At 47.7% G+C, this 17,882-nt stretch overlaps 1 protein-coding gene across 2 annotated transcripts in view; it reads right to left on the bottom strand.

The window, feature by feature from the left end:
• Positions 1-17,259, bottom strand: part of Slc35f2 (solute carrier family 35 member F2) — a 52,475-nt gene extending 35,216 nt beyond the window's left edge. Inside the window, exon 1 of one of the 2 annotated variants that reach the window (XM_036192980.1) lies at positions 16,814-17,259. In XM_036192980.1, the coding sequence (XP_036048873.1) occupies positions 16,814-16,923 (110 nt within the window). In that variant the 5' untranslated portion in view covers positions 16,924-17,259. Of the gene's footprint in view, positions 1-16,588; positions 16,757-16,813 lie in introns of those variants that run through there. The other variant, XM_036192981.1, reaches the window with a different exon arrangement.
• Between the last annotated feature and the right edge of the window lie 623 nt (positions 17,260-17,882).

The raw sequence follows: 17,882 nt of genomic DNA, 5'->3' as shown, positions 1-17,882 counted from the left end.
AATGCGTGGTGTTTTGGTGAAAATAAGGTAGATAGCATAAAATCCGTCCCGAAAGGGGCTGAGAGGAGGATTAAGAAGCGCAGGATTAACCAGGGGCTGCATCGACACCAGGACACCGCTGACCTGCAGGAGTTTCCGTCCCTAAGACAATACATGAGGCGGGCTCTGCCCACCACTTGGCAAAAGAACTGAGAGCAGACTAAGCCTGCTCTCAAAAAGCAGCCAGGAAGCCACAGCCCATAAAACATGGAGTTCTTAAAGCTGCCTGCATTTATTAGGGTAAGACCTAATAAAAAGTTTGGAAAGGCTACTTTTTTCAACGTCTAAATTTACCTGTTTGTGGATTAGCAAAACAAAAGTCATTTTTCCTCTGGTTGTTGGTGTGGTTTACACTGCAGATGCGTGTCTTCAAATGAAGACAACTGTCTGGCCCGCTGTTCGAAGCAAGAAGCCCACAGTGAAGGCGGGACACAGAGCTGGAGCCCTAGTGTGGTTTGGGTTCCTGGCTACAGCTGACTCCACGCTGTGGTTTGGCAGCTCCGCCCTCCTTGACTCTGTAAAGCAATATATCTTTTTTCCCATGCCAGTGGTAAGCCGGATTTCCCTAAGAACCCATCTAGCACACTCAGCAGTTGCCAGCCAGTCGTCTGAGGACAGAAGTGAGGACCAGATCTTAAGGCTCCTGCCTGGGGACAGGGCCAGCTGAGGGACTGGGAGGGGCAGTGTTTGAGGAGATTTCCTGTGAGTCACTGGGTGCTTTGCAACCTTTCAACACCCACCAGTTTCAAACCAGAAAAACTGTCACACTCTTCCCTTAAGTCAGGCTCAGCTGGCATTGGTTTCCACCAGTCCACTCTCCCTCAGTGCTCTCAAACTTTTTAAGAGATCTTCTACTACCAGACAAGAGGAAAAGAGCATCAGTGAAAAGCTAGTGCGTGTGCGCGCGCGCGCGCACGCACACACACACACACACACACACACACACACACACACACACGAAAAGAAAAGGAAAGAAAAGAAAAGAAAAGAAAGAAGGAAGGAAGGAAGGAAGGAAGGAAGGAAGGAAGGAAGGAAGGAAGGAAGAAAACCTAAAGCCAAATGTGGTGGTTCATACTTCTAATGCTTGTGCTGGGAAGGTGGCAACAGGCAGAAGATCCCTGGGGCTCCGTGCCCAACCAGCCTAGCCTACTGACTGAGTTCCAAGCCCAAGACAGGAATGATACCCATGGTAGTCCTGTGGTCCTCTGGTCTCCAGATGCACTCTTGCATAAATACACAACAGACAGACAGACAGACAGACACACACACACACACACACACACACACACACACACACACACAAGTGTTAGAAAGGACCTGGCTCCACAAGGTTTCTCATGAGTGGCTGGTGGGGTGTAAATCAGTACAACTTTGGAAAGCCATTCAGATGGCCCACAAACCAGTAATTCCTTTCCTAGGCAAATGCGTATTTAAACATGTAGAGGAAGCTCTTACCATGTGATGGACAAGAAGCATTGGGTTTGTTCTGCAGCCCTGGGGGTCAAACCTAGGGCCTTGTGCACACTAAGTGAGTGCTCTACCACTATGCTATGTCATCCTATAGGAACATATGGAAGAATATTCCTAGAATTCACAAGAACACACACACCCAAAAACCTACTGACAGTGAATGCAAGAGTGAACCCAGGAAAGAAGAAATAAAGTGTGGCATATCCTAAGAAAGGAGTATTATTTAGAGTAATTGCAACTATTGTTTGGCATCACAGAACAATATGCATCAATCTTTACAATGCGACATGGGTGATCTCGATGTATTTATTACATGGCACAGTATCCCTTTTACGAGGTAAGAAGGTTCAGTAAGGGCTACAGAGAAGCTCAGCAGCTACAGTGCCTGCCACTCTTGCAGAGGACCCGAGTTCAGTTCCAGCTCACAACTGCCTGGAACTCCAACTCCAGGGAATCTGACCCCCTCTTCTGACCTCTCAGAGGGCACCTGAACTCATGCACACACACACACACACACACACACACACACACACACACACACAGAATTAAAAATTAAAAAAAAAAAAAAATAGGAGCCGACTCTTACTCTTTCTCTCTTGTGTAGAATCTAAATTTTAAAGAAGGGGATGAGAGAATAGGGGTGTTCTGGTTAGCCTTAACATCAACTTGGCACAAGCTAGGGTCGCCTGAAAGGAAGGGATCTCAACTGAGAAAATGCTTTCCTAAGATGCAGCTGCAAAAGAAAATGAAGACATGAAATGAAAATGATGGGGGAGGGCCACATGGCCGGTGGGGCCATCCCTGGGCTGGTGGTTCTGGATTCTATAAGAAAACAGGCCGAGCAACATGGGGATCAAGCCAGTGAGCAGCACCTCTCCATGGCCTCTGCATCAGCTCCTGCCTCCTTCCAGTCCTGCTTGAGTTCCTGTCCTGACTTCCTCCAATGATGAACTATGATCTGGAAGTGTAAGCCAAATAAACCCTTTCCTCCCCCTCCCCCCACCAAAAAGAGGGGCACGGGGGGGGGGGGGGGGGGGGGGGCGAGGCCCAACAGTTAAGAGCACTGGCTGCTTTTCTAGAACACTGGGTTCAGTTCCCAGCACCTACAGGTGACTTTCTTTTTGGTTTTTTTTTTTTTTTTGTTTTTCGAGACAGGGTTTCTCTGTGTAGCTTTGCGCCTTTCCTGGAACTCGCTTTGGAGACCAGGCTGGCCTCGAACTCACAGAGATCCGCCTGCCTCTGCCTCCCTAGTGCTGGGATTAAAGGCGTGCGCCGCCGCCGCCGCCGCCGCCACCACCACCCGGCCACAGGTGACTTTCAACTCCCTGTAGCTCTCATTCCAAGGGATCTGATGCCCTCTTCAGGCCTCCTTGGTGCACAGATATGAATGCAGGCAAAACCCCCGTACACATAAAATAAAATAAAATTTATTTTATTTTTAAGAATACCTTTTAGGCTGGGTGTGGTGGTGCACACCTTTAATCCCAGAATTCTGGAGGCAGAGGCAGGAGGATCTCTGTGAGTTGGAGGCCAGGTTGGTCTACACAGTGAGTTCCGGGACAATTAAGGCTACCACAGAGAAACCCTGTCTTGGAAAAAAAATAATAAAATACCTTTTAGAGATGGGCGGTGGTGACGCACATCTTTAATCCCAGCACTCGGAAGGCAGAGTGTGAGTTCGAGGCCAACCTGGTCTACAGAGCAAGATCCAGGTCAGGCACCAAAACTACACAGAGAAACTCTGCCCCCCCTCCCGCCCCCGCAAAAGAAAAAAAAACAACTAATAAATAAATAAATGACCTTTTAGATATATAGATATTTCCCATTGTAGTATACAGCTGAAAATTCCACAACACTAAGGAGGTACAGACAGGAGAATGAGGAAGGAGTTCAAGGTCACCCTTGGTTATACATGGAATACAAAGCCCATCCTGAGGTAACTGAAACCCAGTCTAAAAGAAAGAACTGGGCATGGTGGATCACGCCTAATTAATTCAAGCACTCTGGAGGCAGAGACGGGCAGATCTCTATGAATTAGATGCCAGCCTGGTCTACAGAGTGAGCTACAGGCCAGCCAAGGTTACATAGTGAGACCCTTTTCACAAAGGGAGATGGGGGAAGGAGGGAAGAGAAAGTCATACAGATAAAAACTATATTTAAAACACATATATATGTGTATATATATAAAATATGTTACACATATGAACGCTGGCAAATGGTGAAGGGGTGATTCAGGTGGTGACTATCTGTAGTTATCTGTAGTGAAACAGATAAGGGATGAAGAACGGAATGACTACTTGATGCATGTAAATTCCAGTTTAGGGCTAATAGAGGATTTATGGGAATGCATTGCATTAAAAAAATTAATAGAGCTATTCATGTGCCAACACTGAGAGTATATCATGAGCCAGGAATTAAGATGAATCTGCTTTGTGCAACTGGAGTCTGAAGAAATAAGTTAAATGATGTTTCAAGAAGATATTTATCTTGAGGTTAATGTTCTGTCAGACATGCTTGGAGAAACAAATGGCTCGGAGGAAGGCTGCCAAAGGTCTTTTTAGGGTGGGTGGGCAATGTGCTTGCTTGCTTTTACTATCCATCTCATAAGAGGCAAGAAAGTATGACCCGTCCTGCAGACCAGGTTATTAGGTCGGACCCGAGGAGGCACCACCTGAAAGACCAATGGGGGCGAGAGAGGAAGGAGACCAGGCACATAAAGAAAGACAGAGACAGTCTGAGTCATGTCAAGGTCTCATTTATTGCAAAGTGAAGCAAGCTTATATACTGGTGGATATGAGGGGAAGGGAGGGAGATGAAAAAATTGTTAGAAAAGGGTTCAGGACGAGGTCTCTTTGGTCCAGTGCTTGAACAACTGATCAATCAAACATACTCCAGGAAGTATAATCTAAAAGTACACTTTGTGGTTTTTCCGGGAATGATTGTTTTGCAAGTCAATGGGTGCAGTTATGCCAGATCATCCAAGCAAGAAAAGTCAAGGCGCAGCTATCCAATTTTTGGTTCCCAACAAAAGTACCCAAGGCTAGCAGCACAGAGGCTAGACCAAATTGCCTGAATGGAAGGAGGCATGGCTGGTTCCCGGCTACAGTGTGACTGATCCTATTAGGTGGGATTACTAATGCTCCTTTTGCCTCGGTTTCCCCATGCTCAAGTGGAGAAGTTAGTGCAGAAAATTAGCAGAAGCAGAATGTATGTACATCAGAAGTAGACTGCTTGCTTTAGCACGCTAGATTTAATTCCCAGGACTTGGAGCTGGGGTACAACTTGGGAGGCAGAAGCAGAAGGCAGAGGAGTTGAAACAAAAACAAGACAGTTCTTTAAAGTGGGTGTAGCGGGTCACACCTTGAATCCCGACACTGAGGAGGTTAAGATCAACTGATTCAAAACGAGTTCCAGGCCATCCTGTATCCCGGGGGGAAAAGAAGTTAACAGAAGGATGACATGAACTCATGTACCCTGAAGCCCTGGAATACTGTGGTCACTCTGGAGTACACACAGTTAACCATGCTCGGCAAAGCTCAGCTCTTGCTGTTTTTACCTCTCCCGACAGCCTGCCTGAAAACCAGACGGAGGCTGCTGGACACAGTGCCGCACACCTCGCTCACCTCTACTGCTAGCAGTAGGGAGACAGAAGCAGCATGATCACCAAAACTTCAAGGCTAGCCTGGTCTACATGGAAGGAAGGAATTACTCTTTGAAAATATTGTCTAAATTTGTCTAGAGCAGGAATGTCTCCAGAGTGCTCTGGCCAGATCTACTGCACCACGCATGGACCCAGCCTCAAGTTTTCAATAGGAAACTGAATTATATTCTCTCTTAAATATTCTGGTTTAAAAAAAAATAACTAGCCAAGGTGGTGGTGGCACACACCTTTAATCCCAGCACTTGTAATGCAGAGACAAGGGGAGTTCAAGCCAGCCTAGTCTACATACAGAGTGAGTTCCAAGACAGCCAGGAGAAGAAGGGAAACCCAAAAGCGGGGGAGGGGACGACAAACAGACTAAAAAGGAGTTTTGGACCTCATCATGGTCTTTCATGGAAGCTGGGTCACATCATTAGCATAATAGTTAAACTTGTCCGATTGTTTTAATTTCCGTAGACTCCTATAACCAACCATTCAAAATAAACATCCCCAAATCTGTGCAACAAGACTTTTTATAAATCAGGCATGGTGGTGTGGTGCTTGCCTGCAATCCCAGCATTTAGGTGGAGGCAGGAGGATTAGAAGTCCAAGGTCATCCTTGGCTACATAGTGAGTTCGAGGCCAGCCTGGACTAAGAGAGATAATCTGTTAGAACTTGTTAAAAATCAAAACTAGGGGTTGGGGATTTAGCTCAGTGGTAGAGCGCTTGCCTAGCAAGCACAAGGCCCTGGGTTCAGTCCTCAGCTCTGGGGAGAAAAAAAAAAAAACTATTGCAGTCTTCATGCATGCCTATTCCTCCTTTGCCTTCGAGTAGTTCTAAGGTACTAAGCAGCTTGGTTCCTGGAGGGTTTAATAGTTAGAAAGTATAATTTTAAAAGAACACAGGTTTCCAAAGACATGCTTGATAACATAGAAAAGGTCACATGACAACGTGGGAGTAAAAGTTAGAAGAAATAAGACAAATAATTCACTTAGATGGCCTGGAGCACATCCTTGTGACTCAGAAAAATCAGTTAAACTCACAAGGAGGGAGGTCATGCCAGGGTGAATGCACTTTGTGTATGGAAAAGAGAGTGTTCTTGGATTTTAAATGTGCAGTGAAGAACTTAACTGTATCTCTTGAGGCTGGAAGGATGGCTCGGTGGTTACGAGAACTCTCTGCACAACCCAAAAGACCAGCATTCAAATCCTCGCACCCATGTAACAAGCTAGGCCTCCTGAGTGTTCCTGTAACCCCAGCTCCAAAGGGGATGGAGACAGGGGAATTATTAGGGCTCGGTGGGTTCCAAGTGATCCAAGAAAACTTGAGTCCTGGGAGAGATTCTTCCTCAAAGGAATGGGTAGAGATCAATAGAGGAGGACACCCAACACTCCTGACCTCTGTGTGCATAAAGACACATGCGCTGCATACACATAAATAAAAACATAAATATACACTAAATAAGTAAATCAACTTTTTGGAAAAAGAATTTTATTTCTTTTCTTTTTGTTTTGTAGGAGACGGGATCTTGCTAACTATCTCCAGCTATCCTGAAACTCATTATATAGCCCAAGCTGCCCTTGAACTCACAACAATCCTCCTGCCTCAGTCTCTCAGTGGTAGGACTACAAGAGTGTACTATGATGCCCTGCTAAGAACTTCAAGTGAAGTTGTGGTTTGTTTGTTTTGTTTTGTTTTTTCTTTACAAAATCTCTAGGATTAACAGCAAATAGGCCTGCTAAGTAATTAAATGAAGTGGCCTGCCCTAGAGAGTTGTCCAGTACCAGCCAACTCAATATTGGAGAGTGGCTGCCAAAAATTCTGCATAGATGAATTAACAGAAGTGAGGGATCCATTACACAAGAAGTGCCACTCGATGCGACTTTTAAGTAAAGTCAGTGTTTAGAAGAGGGAGCTTGAAGATTTCTGGAAACCCAACCTATTTGAGATAAGTTCTCTAATAATCCTCAGTATGTAACAGAAGGAAATTGGTGTGTGTGTGTGTGTGTGTGTGTGTGTGTGTGTGTGTGTGTGTGTGTTGAAAGATCTAACTGTTTGGTTATGACTGTTTTGAGACAGGGTCTCGTGTAGCCCTGATAGACCAGGAGCTGGTCGAGTCTGGATTGACCTTAACTCCTGATCCTTCTCCTCAGATGAAAGAGCTGTGTGCCACCATCCCAGTTTAGCAAGTGCTGGGGAATTGAACCCAGGTCCTTTGGTGTGCTGGGCCAGTCCTTTACACACTGAGCTACAGCCCCAACGTCTAACTTTTTTTTTTTTTTACATCTAACTTTTAAATGAGCTTACCAAAACATGTATCAAAACAGTTTCCAGGGACGGCAGCTCCCATCATCTGCCCATGAGGCACCTTCTAAACATCTCTGAAAGCTGCCCTTTAGAAAGAGCCTACTTTTACTTCTGTCCTAGCTCACATCATACCACAGCTATTAAAGGAGGGACCACGCATGGGTAGACCATGATTCCCCCAGATTACAGGGTTGAAACGAAAATCTCAGTACTAGGTATGGGATACCTGCCTGTGTATGAGTTACTGACCAGGGAAGGCCCACAAGCCCCCAAAACAACACAGGCTACCGCCATTGCTCTTGGTTACCCACTAGAACTAGATGGTAAGACTATACTGCTGAAGACACAGTACACTTTGGGTGCAAGACAGAGAAATCAAGCTGGAAGTGACCTGAAAACTCTCTTTAATGACTAGTTTTCATAGTGCCAGAAGGTGCTATATAGACCACCGGGAGAAAAGAAAAGACATCAATCAATGGTACCGATGCAGCCAACTACGATACGATACCAACCTGAAAGGCAAGGTGAGTCCAGCGATGTAACAGTGGTATGAATAGCAAGGGGTTAAGCAACTGCTATTGACTGAATTTGAAATTGGCTTCACAGGAAGGAATTCATGTCTGGTACTATAAGCCTGGTCAAAAGCCCATGGCTAGGGAGGTCACAGGCCCCAGGAGGAAACTACTCCTGCCTTTTTGCTAAACAACACATTGTCAAACTGCCTTCTAAACATTTGTGTGTATACCTATAGATTTGTGCTTTCTTCAACCTTGGCCAGAAAGGCTTCTCTCTGCAGTGGTCGGCAGTTAATGCGGAGACTCATAACCAGCCAGGTGCTGAGAAGTGTCTAGTGGATGCTCAGCCGTAAATGGGACACCCCACCTCATCCTTCAGGCTCACGAAAGGGGTGGGGAAGTGTAGGAACTGGAGGATGGGGAAGAGTGTGTGAAATTCTGTCTTTGGGTCATGACGTGGCCGCTGCACTATAAACTCGAGACACCTATCCTGACCTGCACAAAGTCAAGTCAACAGGTCAGCCAGCACTCAACAGGCTGTGCCACCTGGACCCAGAGGGTCGTTAACAACCAAAGCAGAGAGGACACAAAGGCGGAAGAGAGCAAGTCGGTGGTGCAGCTATAATCAGCGTACATTATTTACATGCACAAAGCTGCCAAAGATAATAAGTCAAGATATTCCATTTTTAAAAATAGGTTTTTACTGTTCCCATTGACCCATCCTATCTCCAGAAGGGGACGAACTGCTACCTTTTTTTTTTTTTTTTTTTTTTTTTTTTGGATTTGTGCCAAGGGCAAAGCACCACAGGGGCTTCTGAGATGAACTCCATCCAGTCTCTGCCCTAAGGCATTTCCAGGGCTAGTGGTAATTATTGCCAAGCTTTCAACAGTAAGCTCAGTGAAGGTGGAGAAATATATCTTACAGGTAGAGAAGAGGGGCATCCAACCGAGATGTGTGTGAGGGCAGGTTGGAAGGAGTCACACATCCCGGCTTGGCACTGTCTGAAACACTCTTGACACATCCACAAGAAGAAAAAACGCAAAAGCACCGAGGAGGGAGCCATGGGGAAAAGGCTGGGTGGTCACAACGGAAGCACAGGTGTCTGTCTCTGAGCGCTCATCATTCTGGTAGATGAACCAGGAGTGGGAGGTGGGCAGGTGACAGAGACCCTGTACTTCACACATGGAAGCCTAGTACCCCCACAGAGACAAATACTATGTGAGTCCATCGCTAGGGGGCATCTAGAGAAGTCAGATTCATATGTGAAGTGGTCTGGGGTTGGGGATGACCTGAGTTTACTCCCCAGGGCCCACGTGCTGGAAGAGAATGACTTCTACGAGTTATCCTCTGACCTCTGTATACTTGCAGCATAAACATGACCACACACATACACAGATAAATCTAAGTAAATACACCAACGTTTTTAAAGGCAGGAAGGGAGGAGAGGAAAAAAGAAAGGAAGAGATAAAGACGGGTGGGGGACTGCCAGGGCCAAGAAGGCAGGGTTGGTTATTTGGGGGGGCGGGTGGAGAGGGATTATGAACACATTTTTCAAGAGCACAGTGGTGGAGGCCGCACAGTATAATGATGCCTGCCTCTAATGTCTGCAAACGGCACACACACACACACACACACACACACACACACGTAACTAAAAAGGGAGAATTCAAACTATGTACATTTTAGCCTAATTTTTAAACCACTGAGTCAACTGTTATGAACAGGTACAAAGGAAGAAGAGGGAGGCAGAGGAGGGAGGCCTCCAGGAGAAGGACCTGCGGTCACAGGAGATCAGGTGACAGTGGCTCTCAGACCTGTGTTTGCTGCTACTTTCTACAAACCCAGACAGAGACTAAACATTGTTCCCCTCCCCAGGTTCTTGTGTTAGCATCTCATCCCCAAGCTGACAGTAGGTGGAGGCACAGCTTTGGGGGGTGCTTAGGGAATGAGGGTGTGTGCTGGCTAGTTTTTGTCAATTTGATAGAAACGAGTAACCAGAGAAGCTGAAAACATGGAACCTCAACTGAGGAACTGCCTCCACCCAACTAACCTATAGGCAAGCCTGGGGAGGCATTTTCTTGACTAATACAAGAAGACTGAACCACCCCTGCTGGTGTCACTTTGGGCAGGTGGTCCTGGGTTGCGTGAAAAAGCCAGCTGAATGAGCCATGTAAGCCAGTAAGCGATGTTCCTTCACGGCCTCTGCTTCAGCTCCTGCCTTGAGTTCCTTCCCTGGCTTCCCTGTATAACGGATCGTGACATAAGACGATATAAACCCTTTCCTCCTCAGGTTGCTTTTGAGCACAGTGTTTATCACAATGGGTAAAGTAACCAGGTCAGGGTTTGTCTTTACGACTGGGGTCAGCACACAAAAGAGGTCCCAGGTTGCTCTCTAACCCCATCCGCCGTGTAAAGGCATCATGAGGCATCGTGGGAAGATGGCCATCCAAGAAGCAGTAAACATGCCTACATCAGACACCAAATCTGCCAGAGCCTCAACTTCAGACATCCCACTCTCCAGAGCCACAAGAAATGAATTCCTGCTGTTTCCAAGTCACCCAGCCTGGAGTACTGCTGTTAATAATCTGGACATCTTGCATAAAATCCCAATTATACAAATGGCAACAGCAATGCATCTGTGGATGCCAGAGACCAGCTAAGAATCTCACCACGTTCTATTCTTCACTTGCTCCCCAGGGGAGCCTCTGAGGAACCTCCAGGGACTCCCAAGACACCTCTTAGTTTGTACACCATCGGTGCAGGGGAAGGGCAGCACCCTACAAGCCTCGGGCTTTCAAAAATGGTAAGGATGAGGCTTCGGAACTAGCAAAGCGGGTTTCACTTTAGAATCAGCCTTAACTATCTCTCTCTGCCACTCACCAGCTATGTGTTCCAAGCAAGTTACTCATCTGCTCTGTCAAATGAGAAACCAGAATGTGTAGGTGTGTCACAGGACTGATGAAATGTAAACAGGGAATTCTCGTTTGATGAAGGCTACTGCCACCCTTTTGTTTTATTTGACATCTCTCTGATTGTGTGAAACCAGGGGTGGAAGCCACAAGAGTCCGGATGAGAGATGATAAAGGTTTACACCAAAGTAATGGCTGCAAGGATGAAGGGCAGATGGGCTCTGGGAATATTCTAGAAATGTTGTCAAGATGAGGAATAAGGTCTGACAGCCATCTTATCTGCTTTCAAATTAGCCTGGGAAGGAGCAAAGAGAAGCAGGGCAAACCTAGGGGTTGTCTAGAACTCTTCTGGGAAGAGGACTACACGCCGGGTCCAGAGGCCAGTGGAGGGCCTGTTAGGGCATTCTACTGTGCACTGCCGCCCGGGGTCAACAAGAGAATGAACACACAGCACAGACCCGTGCTCTGAGGGTGCAAATGGGAAGCCACTGGGCACCGTGGAGCCCAGAAATCTGAGGCAGTTAAAAACAAACATCTGACAATGTCTGCAGACATTTCTGACCGTCATGTTGGGTGTATGTTGAGGGGTAAGGGTTGTGCTGGCATCTATTGGGCAGAAGCCAGGATGCACAGCTGCCCCCAATGAGGAATTATCCGATTCAAAGTGTGCTATAATAAATGTATGTAACAGTGGATAAAACTTGACATTACTCCTGACTCCTAAGTCTAGAGGAAGCAGATAGTAATTACTTGCACAATAGAATGGGGCTGGGAGAATTTACGGAGACTGGTAGGATAAAGGATTACCCAGGCCCGCACGGCTCAAAGCATATAAATGCTCTCATTTCCTATAATTTCCTTAAATGATGCCATATAACAATACCCTTCATGAGGCTAGAGAGATGAATCAGCAATTAAAAGCATTGGCTGCTCTTCCAGAAGACATGGGTTCAGTCCCTAGCACCCACATGGCAGCTCACAACTGTAACTCCAGTCCAAGGTGATCCAATGCCCTCATCTGATCTCCTCAGGCACCAAGCAGGCATGTGGTGCACAGTCATACCTCTAGACAAAAAAAAAGAAGAAAAAAAAACATAAACTGATGTTCCTATAGACTGGTGAATGGTCAAGGAGTGCTCCACTCCTGGAGACTGATGGAGGGTGACAAGGAGTGCTCCCTCCACTCCTGGAGACTGATGGAGGGTGACAAGGAGTGCTCCCTCCACTCCTGGAGACTGATGGAGGGTGACAAGGAGTGCTCCCTCCACTCCTGGAGACTGATGGAGGGTGACAAGGAGTGCTCCCTCCACTCCTGGAGACTGATGGAGGGTGACAAGGAATGCTCCACTCCTGGAGACTGATGGAATGGGGCAAGGAGTGCTCCACTCCTGGAGACTGATGGAGGGTGACAAGGAGTGCTCCCTCCACTCCTGGAGACTGATGTATGGGGACAAGGAGTGCTCCACTCCTGGAGACTGATGGAATGGGGCAAGGAGTGCTCCACTCCTGGAGACTGATGGATCAGGACAAGGAGTGCTCCACTCCTGGAGACTGATGGAGGGTGACAAGGAGTGCTCCCTCCACTCCTGGAGACTCATGGATCTGGACAAGGAGTGCTCCACTCCTGGAGACTGATGGATGGTGACAAGGAGTGCTCCACTCCTGGAGACTGATGGATGGTGACAAGGAGTGCTCCACTCCTGGAGACTGATGGAGGGTGACAAGGAGTGCTCCACTCCTGGAGACTCATGGATCTGGACAAGGAGTGCTCCACTCCTGGAGACTCATGGATGGGGACAAGGAGTGCTCCACTCCTGTAGACTCATGGACGGGGACAAGGAGTGCTCCCTCCACTCCTGGAGACTGATGGATGGGGACAAGGAGTGCTCCACTCCTGGAGACTCATGGATGGTGACAAGGAGTGCTCCCTCCACTCCTGGAGACTGATGGAGGGTGACAAGGAGTGCTCCACTCCTGGAGACTGATGGAGGGTGACAAAGAGTGCTCCTGTGTACTAAGCCAAACAAGGAGTGCACTTGTAGACTGCTGGCCCACTACTGTTCACCTCCTCCAGTCCATGCCCTCTCCATACTAAGTTCCTAGCAGTCCGTTAAGTGAAACACTCTCCAGCCCTTCCAACCTGGCTACCTCTCTCACTTGGTAGGAACAAAACTTCAAGTTTCTCAGCAGGCCCTCCGCCTGGCAGGCCTGCTCTCTGCCCTCCTTGGTGCCAGCCCTGAACTTTGGAAAGCAGCTGTATTCACAACCGTAGCCCAATACCACAGCGAACTTTGGACTTACTCTTCTGGCACTTACCTTGATTCCTTTACTATAACTTGATTATGAGCCCTCTTGACAACAGGGACTAAATCACATTTACTCCCCACTCCCAAAGATGAGTTTAGGGCCTACGACACTACAGACACATAAGGTGTGTTGAATGAAAACAACAAAACCAAACCTGACCAGCATTGTGTTACAAAAGTACAATAAAAAGCTATGCCTCAACAGCTTATCCTTTATGTGTTAAGGAAAGATAAGCACATGAAGTAATAAAGTTTTCTGCTAGAGATAGAAAGTTGGCAATCATAAGGAATTACGCACTTTGAAATATATGAATAAATTAAGGTCTGTGTATAAGAATGCAAACTATCTGATAGTTTACAAATAATAAGTGTCCTCTGGCACTTCTGGAAATCCATGGCTTTTTGTTACAGTATATTATTTGACTAGAGAGCAATAAACAGCAAAAGTCAGGTTCAAGGCACATATCTCTAATCCCAGCACTCCGGCAGAAGCAGGCAGATCTCTGAGTTCAAGGCCAGCCTGGCCTACAGAGTGAATTCCAGGACATGCAGGGCTACACAGAGAAACCCTGTCTCCAAAAAACAAAAACTAAAAAAAGGTCAGGTTCAAGGGCAAAACCTATTGGGGAACATTCCAGGCCTATTACCTTGAACGCTTCAGACAGTAAGTGCTCACTGAACTTGTGGGATGAGTACTCAAGGGATCCTTCTTTCCCCTCTCGTCTTTGAGACAAGGTATCACTACAGTTGGCCTTGAACTCCCAGAATGCCTTTGAACATTCCATCCCACTTTCTGAGTGCTTGAAATTACAGTCAGGCACCACCATAATCAGTCTAGTCATCTAGTATTCAAAAATAATAATAAAAAAAAAAAAGTCCATACTCTAAGGGAGCTGGGGTCACTAAAATATACACTGCAGATAAAGAAGTCAATCTGCTCCACGCCCTTAACTTTTCCCTGTACTTAGTACCCACATGTCAAAAGTGGTAATCTTGGTGAAAGCCACAGAAAAGGAAAAACAAAAGAAAACAAAACAAAAAACCTCTATGAAACGATAAGCTATATCTCTGTGTCCCGTCTTTTCTCCATACCCCACGGTACTCTGGACAAGAAGGTTGGGAGTTCAAGGCCAGCTTCAGATAACATAGCAACCTGAAAGTCAGCATGGCCTACTTAAGACACTGAAAAACAGCAATAACAAAAAAAAGGAAGTTTCAGGCAGTGATGGTCAGAACAAACATCACCATAGGGAGGCAGTCAGAGTGTGTGGAAAGGATGCCTCATGAACTTCGTCATAGAAACCAGATACACACACCTGTAGTTCCAGGTACTCCGGAGGCTCAGGCAAGAGGATCATTTAACCACAAGAGTCAGTGACCAGCTCAGGACAACCAAGAGACACTGTATGGAAAAAAAGAGTGTGAAGAAGCTAAAGACAGAATAAGAACAAATATGGTTATAGACTCTAGAAGCATAGTGTTGGGTTTCATTTACTTTCCTGGCATGCAATTTTGGATCAGGAAAAGAAGCGGTTCATGAGCAAAGAAAAGTAGGAAGAAAAGAACTTTATCATCTCTCAGCTATTCATTCATTCATTCATTCTTGTGCTAAGAGTTATGCAGAATGCACAAGTGAAAAGGAACAACGCCTGCTGCTAAACAGGCCCATCCACCAGGAGTGTAAAATACCCACAAACCACCATCACACAAGAAAGTAAAAGTCCCCCAGGGAGGTGCAAAATAAACCTCTCTGGAGAGATGGGAGAAATCCCAAGAGGCTATTAGACTCTTCTGCTTATAAAACATACTATCTGAAAACACCCTATGAAGAGAAAATCACATTTGCAAGTGCCTCTGGCTGAGCTGATATCTGCTAGATGATCTAGCCCAGCCTTGGGGTCACTGGCACCTTCCCAATTACCACATGTTCCCATTACCGGGGAATGGAGAGAGAGAGTTCACAGTGGCAGCCAATCGGTGCAGGACACTGCAATGGGCCAGGTGCTCTCTTCCCACTGCTGGGTGGTCAACCAAGGAATCCTCTCACAGCCCCGCAGGGTAAGCAGTTTGGGGGAAGGGTGGTGTAGAGGACTGTTCAGGTGGTGTGGAAGACAATGTTTTCTTGCATTATTTATTTAGTGTGTCCATGTATGTGGACATGTGTGGACATGCATGCCACTGCACATGTGTTAAAATCAGAGGACAGTTTGGGAGAATTGTTTCTCCTTCCATCGTGTACATTCTGGGTATTGAACCCAGATAATCAGGCTTGGTGGCAGGAGCCTTTAACCACTGAGACATACTGCCTTCCCACCCCCACCCCCCCCCCACTTTTTTGTTTGTTTGTTTTTGTTTTGTTTTGCTGTTGTTGAGAACTGAACCCAGGGTCTGACCCATGCTGAGCATGAACTCTCACTCTGTGCTGCAGTACCCCAACAATCCTCAAATAGTACACAAGAATTGAGTGACTTGTCCAAGCAAGGCCAGCTCACTAAGCTTTGAATTCAAAGTGATATCACTGTAACGTCTCCCCGCTAAGAAATTACTGCTAAAATATCAGGACATTACACAGTTGTAAGAGGATGGTCGATTTGGGGCCAACTGACCCCTTCGAACACGCGTATCTATTTAAAACTATGCTTATTTATGACCAAAAAAAAAGAAAAATGCATGTATACACATTTATCGACCAGCTCTGAAAGTGAGATGCATTTTCAAGGGCATAGCTTTCAAAATCTTTCCTGAAATTCATTGCCTAGGGTGGATAGTGGCATATGCCTGTAGCCCTGGCACTCTCATAATCCCCAGGTGAATTGTTTAGCCTTGTGTTTGCCTACCTAAAAAGTGGGTCTAACAATAGCGCCATATCCTAAAGAGAAGGAGATGCGGTGCTGTTGTCCACATAAATGGCTAAGCGCAGTGCCTGGCACGGAGTAAAGGCTCGGTAAATGGATTTCATTATTTGGATGTTAGCCTCTATATGTCTCCAGAATGCCAGCCGTCCAGTGACCACAGAAAGCTTTCCCCAGAGTCGCTGCCAACTCTTTAAGAACATCTCTACCTACTGCCCAACAGAGCACAGTGACATCAGCCACCTGCTTCCCTGGATGAACCTTAGCTCCAGAGGTGGCCAAGTCACCTTGCTCAGGCCCCAAAACAGAGCAGAGGCAGTCTCCGGTTCGCGACAGGGCAAAACTTAACCCAGCTTTCTCACTTGAGTGAACTCCAGTTGGAGGCACCATCAGGCCGGGTAGGAAAGGATCCCGGCCTGAAAGAATGCAGGCGCCGCGCCAGGAAAGGCAGCACTCCCACCTGCCAAGCGCCAGTGTGGGCAGCCCTCCTCCACGGCGTCCCCGAGGACTCCCACCCTGCCGCCGGGGGGCACGGGGACCGATCTCACCATGCCAGCTGGATGAATTCCCTGCACATCCTCTGAAACGCATCGCCACGGCTTCTAAGGGTGGATGTATGGGAGCATCCAGGTGAAACAGACCTCCCGGGTGCACGTGGGGAGTGCGCGGAACCAGAGTCGGGGCGCCGCCGCTTCGGCAGACATGTGTGTGCGGGTCGCCAGCGAGTCTTGCCTGGGTCCCCGCCACCCGAGCCCGCCCCGCGCTGCACTCACCAGGTGAAGAGTTTGCCTCGGATCCTGCTCAGCAAGCTGCCGATCGAGCCCACGGTGCCCAGCGCCTGGGGCTCCGCGACCCCTTCGCTCGCCGGCGACTCGGCCTCCATGGGGTCCCTATGAGACTCGCGTACCCGGAACCCCGCGAAGTGCCCCGGCCCGGATGACAGGAGGCGGCGCCTGGGAGGACAGCGAGGACTCAGCCCGCGCCTTGCCTTGCTCTCCTGCTGTACTGGCTCGCCGGCTAGCTCGCGTCCCCGGGCTCCTCCGCCCCGCTCGTGCGACAAATCATTAACTGTCAAGCCCTGAGGGCCAGACAATGCTTTTTGCAGATCGTCACCTGGCACCTCGGGGAAGCTGGGAAGCTGGGGGAGAAAGGGCAGGTTTCTTTCCTCAGCAGGCGTCAGTGCTGGGTAGGACACAATGTAAATTTAAGAAATTAGGAGGTTGGGCTTCTTTCCCCACCCCACCCCCCCGGGGTGGGTGGAGTTGATTTGGTTGGTTGGTTTGACCTAAAGTCTTACTCTGTATAGCTCAGATTATCCTGGAACTCATTATGTAGCCGAGGCTAGCCTCGAACTCGCAGGCCTCTCCCCGCCTTAGCTTCCAGAGGGCTGGGATTTACAGGCTACCGGGCCCGGCGCAGGTCAGGATGTTATAGTTCCTTATTTGGAGGTGATCTGTTAAGAGGTTATCTTGGCTGGTTCCCAGAATGTCCTATGGGACTCTCGGAAAGTTGGTGCCAGCCTGAACTTGGCTAACTGGAAGGACCCACTGACCCCGCCCCTGTGTCCAGGTCTCCCTCCCTCACCCTGAAAGAACTGAAGAAAATTACAGTTTCTTTTCCTCGCAAAACAAATATCTAAGAACTGTGTCTTTGGGGCGCGGGGTGAGGCAAGTCTGTCTCCTGGGTGTGTTGCGTTGCCTGGTCTCACTCAGCGCTGTCCTGGCCTTGACCCGGGCCTCGCCTTCTGATGCTTGGATGGACCCAGAAGGGACAAGAGGGATTAAAAAGTGGACTGGGAAATGTTCCGGGTCTTGCTGACAGGAGTCTGTAGTGTTGATTAAA

The sequence above is a fragment of the Onychomys torridus genome, chromosome 7 (genome assembly GCF_903995425.1).
Source record: "Onychomys torridus chromosome 7, mOncTor1.1, whole genome shotgun sequence".
NCBI lineage: Eukaryota > Metazoa > Chordata > Mammalia > Rodentia > Cricetidae > Onychomys > Onychomys torridus.
Note: the sequence above shows the minus strand (reverse complement) of the source record. Positions and strands in the feature narration are given on the sequence as shown.